This window comes from Camelus bactrianus, chromosome 3 (assembly GCF_048773025.1).
Source record: "Camelus bactrianus isolate YW-2024 breed Bactrian camel chromosome 3, ASM4877302v1, whole genome shotgun sequence".
Classification (NCBI taxonomy): domain Eukaryota; kingdom Metazoa; phylum Chordata; class Mammalia; order Artiodactyla; family Camelidae; genus Camelus; species Camelus bactrianus.
This window is the reverse complement of record NC_133541.1, coordinates 48202910-48209709: the sequence shown is the minus strand read 5'-3', so window position 1 is coordinate 48209709 and position 6800 is coordinate 48202910. Positions and strand designations below refer to the sequence as shown.

The 6800-nt window shown below is 33.3% G+C and overlaps 1 protein-coding gene across 2 annotated transcripts in view; it reads right to left on the bottom strand.

Annotated features, from left to right (window-relative positions):
* Positions 1-6800, bottom strand: part of CDK7 (cyclin dependent kinase 7) — a 33280-nt gene that overhangs the window by 5339 nt on the left and 21141 nt on the right. The window contains exons 10-12 of one of the 2 annotated variants that reach the window (XM_010949341.3): positions 6157-6306; positions 4185-4332; positions 1680-3769 (exon numbers count right to left, since the gene is read on the bottom strand). In XM_010949341.3, coding sequence (XP_010947643.1) covers positions 3741-3769; positions 4185-4332; positions 6157-6306 — 327 coding nt within the window. In that variant the 3' untranslated portion in view covers positions 1680-3740. Of the gene's footprint in view, positions 1-1679; positions 3770-4184; positions 4333-6156; positions 6307-6800 lie in introns of those variants that run through there. The other variant, XM_010949342.3, reaches the window with a different exon arrangement.

The following is a 6800-nucleotide window of genomic DNA, read 5'->3' as shown; positions in this document are numbered from 1 at the left end:
CATCACTAATAGGGATATGCAAATCAAAACCACAATAAGATACCACCTCACACCTGTCAAAACAGCCATCGTCAAAAAGAGCACAAAAAATGTTGGTGAGGATATGGAGAAAATGGAACCCTCATACACTGCTGATGGGAATGTAAATTGGTGCAGCCACTGTGGAAAACAGTATGGAGTTGTCTCAAAAAATTAAAAATTGAACTACCATATGATTCAGCAGTTCCACTCCTGGGTATATATCTGAACAAAATAAAAGCACTAATTCAAAAAGATAACATGCACCCCAATGTTCACAGCAGCATTATTTACAATTGCCAAGATACGGAAGCAACCTAAGTATCCATCAACAGATGACTGGATAAAGAGAATGTAGTATGTGTGTACAATGGAATACTACTCAGCCATAAAAAAGAATGAAATGTTGCCATCTGCAACAACACAATTAGACTTGGAGGGCATTATGCTAGGTGAAATAAGTCAGATAAAGACAAACAGTGTACATTATCACTTATATATGGAATCTAAAAAACACAACAAAATAGTGAATATAACAACAAAAAAAAAAAAGACACCAACTCCTAGAGAACAAAATAGTGGTTACCAGTGGGGAGAATGGGGAAGGAAGCAATATAAAGGCTGGGAGGTGAGAGGTACAAATACTGGGAGTAAGACAGGCTATAAGAATGTATTGTACCACACAGGGAATATAGTTAGTATTTTGTAGTAACTGTAAATGGAGCGTAATCTTTAAAAACTGTATAAAAATTAAAATAATTACACATAAGTAAATAATACAAAATAAAGAAAGGAAGGACTCATCACTGAGAGATGCAGGCTGACTTCACTATTGTCACCTGCTGCTCTTCCAGGAATAAAAGTATCTTTTAACAATTTAACTCTGGTCTACTTCCTTAGTCCCACCTTTCAACTCAAAATATGAAGGCAACCAAACCCCCCTGAGCAAACTTTTAAAGACAAAGAGTCCAGAGGGGTCCATAGAGAGAAATGAACTAGATGAGATCCAGATATCCTCGTCATGAGTCCATGACCTCACCAGAGCAGCTCAGGTCCTGAAGCTTTGACATTAATCACCTTTATCTCAATTTTAACACTGTTTATCACCAATGAAGAAATATTTTTAGATAGCCAATATTTTGTAATAACTGTAAATGGAAAGTAACCTTTAAAAATTGTATAAAAATTTAGGGTTTGGGGTGCGAGTATAGCTCAGTTGTAGAGGGCATGTTTAGCATGCACGAGGTCCTGCGTTCAATCCACAGTACCTCCAATTAGAAAAAAAAATTATACTAAACTTTTTTAATTAAAAAAACTGAACTAACACTTCACAAAGGAAGGATTATGCATGATTAGCAAACATGAAGAAACCACATGAGACATGAAAGTAAGTTAGAATGAGATATCAAATTTACAAAGACCCCCAGAGATTATGTGACTGCTAGAGATGACGAAGTGAAATCGATTCTGACAGGTTAATGAATGTATAGATTTGAGATCCTGAATTGAATTTTTGGGGGAATGTACTCATAAGTGAAACTGCTGAATCATATGGTAATTCCATTTTACATTTTTTGAGGAAACACCACAGTTTCCCATTGCTGCTGCACTGTTTTACATTTCCACCAAGGGTCCCAATTTCTCCACATGCTCATTAAGACTTGTTATTTTTCTGTTTTTTTTTTTTTTTTTTTTTGATGGCAGCCATCCTAGTAAGTATGAGGTATTATTTCATTGTGGTTTTGATTTGCATTTCCCTAATGATCAGTGATGCTGGGCATCTTTTCATGTGATTTTTGGCCATTTCTATATTATCTCTGGTGACATGCCTATTCAAGTATTTTGCCCATTTTTTTAATTGGATTTTTAAAATTGCTGAGCTGTAACAATATATATTCTTTACATATTCTGGATATTAACCCCTTATCCGATATATGATTTCAAAGTATTTTCTCTCATTCCATAGGTTGCCTTTTCACTTTGTTGATTATGTTCTTTTGATGCATACAAGCTTTTGATTTTGATATAGTCCCAACTATTTTTCACTTTTGTTGCCTGTGCTTTTTGGGTCATATCCAGGAAGTCCCTGCCAAATCAGATGTCATGAAGCTTTCCCCCTATGTTATTTTCTAAGGATTTTTATAGTTTTAGGTCTTATGTTTAGGTCTTTGATCCATTTTGAATTAATTTTTTGCATATGGTGTAAGGTAAGAGGCTTCTTCATTTTTAAGAACTATGGAATAGCTACTGGGAGTGTAAATTGATACAACTACTTGAAATAGACTATCAGCACTAACTGGAAATATACACTTCATGACCTCACAATTGCAATTCTAATTATGTACATTAGAGAAACTCTTGCATGTGCATATTAACATTCCGTTTTTTTAATAACTGTGAAAAATGTTAAATAACCTAAATGTCCATGTGGCTGAATTCTAAAGATGGCCCTCTCAAGATTTCTGTCCTGATTATTCCAAGCACTAACCTAGGAACTTCTATGAAGGGATTTTTAAGATGTATAATTAAGCCCTGAGTGAGCTGACAGTATATCTGGTGAGTCTGTTAAAAAAAGAAAAAAGATGAAGCAGAATTTTCTCTCTTGGTAGCAGATGAGGAATCCAGACAGATTTGACACTTGCTGGCTGACAGATGGAGAGTGCCATGAAACAAGGCAAGTGGACTGCCTTAAGAAGCTGAGAGAGGCCCCTGGCTGACAACTAGCCAGGACAGGATGCATGTGCATTAAAATGGCATGAACTGTATGAACTTGGAAGCAGATTCTTCCCTAGAGCCTCAAAGAAGTGCCCAGAGTCCAACTGACACCTCAATACTGGCCCATGCAAAAAAAAATATAGTTGAGCTCTGACATGTATCTGACCTACAGGACTGGTAGCTAATCAATTTGTATTACTTTAAGCTGCTACATCTATGATAATTTTTATGCAGCAAAAGAAAAATAACTCAGTCTGTAAATGGAGCATGTGTAAGTAGTGTTGTATACGTAAGATATTATGCATTATTATATATTATATGGCAGTTAAAACAAAAACTAGATATATATATTAACATAGAAGAAATTTTAAAGTTTTGAATAAAAAAATGCAGTATGAGATGTACAGTCTACACTCATAAGATTTTGAGACACAAAACAGTGCTGTATATTGCTACATGCGTTCTTATAAAATAGCAGTATAATATCATGGGAGAACACACGCATTTCCTGAGAGTCATTCTCCTTTGGGGAGGATGAAAAGGAAAAAACAAAATGGAATGACATATTAAGGAGACCTCAATTTTATCTGTAATGTTATTTTTTTCTTTTTTTTCCTATTTAGTACATGAACATTTGTTAAGTCAGGGTAGTAGATATTTGCTGTATTACTACTATTTTTTTATTTTTACATACTACCCTTTTTACTACAGATTTCTAATGCTATATGAGTTAGATTATTAAAATAACTGATAATTATTTTCATTAAAAATTCTACATTTCAGAGAATTGAACTTTTCTTACTATTGCACTCTAATCAGAAAAATCAGAATTAAGTTTGTTTTAAAATTCATTTAATAAAAATAACCCAGTTTTACATATTTTACATGTGTAGAATATTTACAAATTTCTTTTAAACCATTTACTTAATGTTTACTATTTTCCACTAATTTGCCTGAAATTTCACTATTTCCTTCAGTAGTAGAATATTGTCCAGTGTTCTCTGTAACTAAAAAATTAGCTTCTTGGGTAATCCTCCTAGGGGGGGAAAAATGAGGTTGTTTACATGTAATCTTATAGCAATTTTAACCAGTAACTGCATTCCAACTACATTTATTTTTACTTGCTTTGATTTTCCAATAGCATGTGTTTAACGTTAAGCATACAGTGTACCAGTAGGAATTATGAAAAGAACAGGGTACATATGAATAGTTCTTGTAACTCTGAGGTATACGCAAAAGTGCCCATGTCCTTTTAAAAAGCATGATGTAAAATATTCTTAATGGAAGCAAATATAGCTAAAATATCACATTCCACTTTATACAATTTAAATTTCAAACAAGTAAACAGCTCACAGTCTATATTTCTTAGCTGCCCTTCAGTTACTAGCTATATATTAGCTCTGTGGAGTTTTCTGAATTCGTTTAATTTCTTATGAAAATGAGAGTTTTACCTTGTTCCAAAGCCTCTGTTCTCTTCCGTTTTGTTGCCATGGCTGGATTAGACTGTTCCTTTAAAGCATCCACTGGACAGTTTGGTCTTGGCAGCTGACATCCAGGGGTTGGCCCTGGCCGATTACTGAAATACTTGGTTTTCAATGCCTTGCAAAAGAAAATACACCAAAGAAAGTAAGGTTTTAAGTGAATATCTGAACTGCGTTCAAGAAAATCTAGCCTCCAAAATTGTCAGGAACATTAAAAACACTATGTGAACACCCCCTCCCCAAATAAATTGAGTATTTGGACATGCAAATTATTACAAATAAACATCTAGCAGCCTAAGATTGACTGAATATTCCATTACTATAAGAAAAAGACACTACCTTCAAATTTTTCCACAATAGCCTATATTAAATATGAAATATTCTTAGTAAGGTATTGCATAATTCAGCTCTCTATACAAGATAGGCTCTGTAGTTCAAAACTTAGGCCCCAAATTCCAATCAGCAGTTTTCTTCTGAATGAAAGCTGTCAAGTTCATGCTTTATTTGTATCTATAGTACTGTTCAAAAGCCACAATAATTTAAGATATTTCCTCTTGGATAATTCTCTTATCCAAGAAGTCATATAAACTTTTTAAGCATACCTCCCCCAACTCTCCAACATAATATTATTTGCAGTAATAATTTAGAGATTACTTGAGGAATTGCATTTATAAAGTACTACTTCCAAATCATAGCAGTTACATAAGTAAACTGAGCAAACTTTGAGTTACACAGAGATCTAAGAAAGGAAGAGTATCTCATTCCAACTGTAAGACAGATAACCACAAGCCAAAGCCCACTTAAAAAATTCATTCTATTAAAATATAACCCAAATAAGTTATCACAACTGGTATTTTTCTATAAATTTTGAGTTTTACGCTATTAATGAGAACATCTTTCTAATGTGACCTGCTCTCAAGTTTCTTATGATGGAGACTATGCACATATGCATGGGTAAAAAGGTAAAAATGAGTTACTTGTTTGAAATTGGAAGACTAATTCCAATGGTAAAATATGTAGTACATATGTGCTAATGTAGCTAAGAAGATAGGGCTTACAGAAGGTAAATGCATTAAACAATGATTTGGTAGTCTGTAATAACCTTAAGTGAAAAAAAATCCACTTTGTATCCCTAACATGTTGTGCACTAACATGTTTTGTCAGATTTGAAGATCTGCAACATTTCAATCAGCCTCTCCCTTTATGAAGCCAAATCAACTGTGCTGTGTTGTATTTTTGCATTGTATTTCCCTGCCCCAATTTTAAACATCTGTGACTCGACCCATTTTTGTGTGCTTGATTTTAAAACAAAGAAAAAAATTTTTTTTCAAATCTATAGGTCTTATATTTTTGTTTGGATAACATTTCTCTCTTCTTTCATAAGAGCAGATATTCTTGGTCCTCCACATTTTTCTTGAGTTTGATTCTTATTTCCCTAAATAACTGTCAGTTTCAGTTTTCTGTTTAGAATATCTTTCAATCTCTTGTAAGCATACAGTTGTGAGACTATACCATTTCCTCCCCATTAATCACTAACTGTGACAATGACCAGCATGCCTATCTGAACTGTATTTTATGGAGAAAAAACAAAACAAAACAATTTTGGCACTAGTTTTGGCACAAGATTTAAGTGAATACATAAGAGTTTAATTGAAATATACCACTGTCTTAACAAATACAAAAACCTTGTTATTTTTTCCTCTCTAGGTGAACTACTTGAAAGCAAATTAATTATGAAACAGAAATCTATATTCTTCTAAGCAAGTGTAAACTCTCCTGCACTTGTGTGTGGATCATATAATTTAATACCAGTCTGAACAGTGCTTGCAGCTTGGTGAAAAGATAAAATTTGTTATTCCTTAAAACAAAACAGAAACACATCTTTTCAGTATTTAAAGAATATTATAAAATCTTAAGAAATTTGAAAGATATGCTAAAATACCTGTGTGGCTGTAATTCGAGTGCATGGATTAAATAAGAATAAGCCTTGTATGAGATCTAGCAAGTCATCTCCTGCTGCAATGAAGATATGTTGTAACGGGATTCCAGGGAAACTCTTAAATGTCACGAAATCTGGAAGACTGCACATATCCTGTAAAAATATTTTTATAATTCAAACTTAAGTAAAGGATTGAAAGGCATATAGATCTCAAATGAAGAAATAAAACTGTCATATGGATGATATGATGATCTGTGTAGAAAATCCCAGGAAATCTATTTATAAACTCTAGAACTAGTGAGCAGGGAAGGTTACAGGAAGATAAACATACAAAATCAACTGTAGTTCTACACACTAGCAATGAGCATGTGGACACTGAAATTAAAAACAATGCTATTTGGAATCACTCAAAAAGTACAATGAAATACTCTGGTGAAAATCTAACAAAACGTGTAAGACTCGTATACTGAAAACTATATACTGAAAACTTTGATGAAATAAATCAAAGCTCTAAATAAATGAGACCGATCATGTTCATGGATTGGAAGATTAAATGTTATAAGGATGTCTATTCTCCTCAAATTGTTAGACAGGTTTAACGCAATTCTTACCAAAATTCTGTTAAGGAAACTAAAATAGCTAAAATA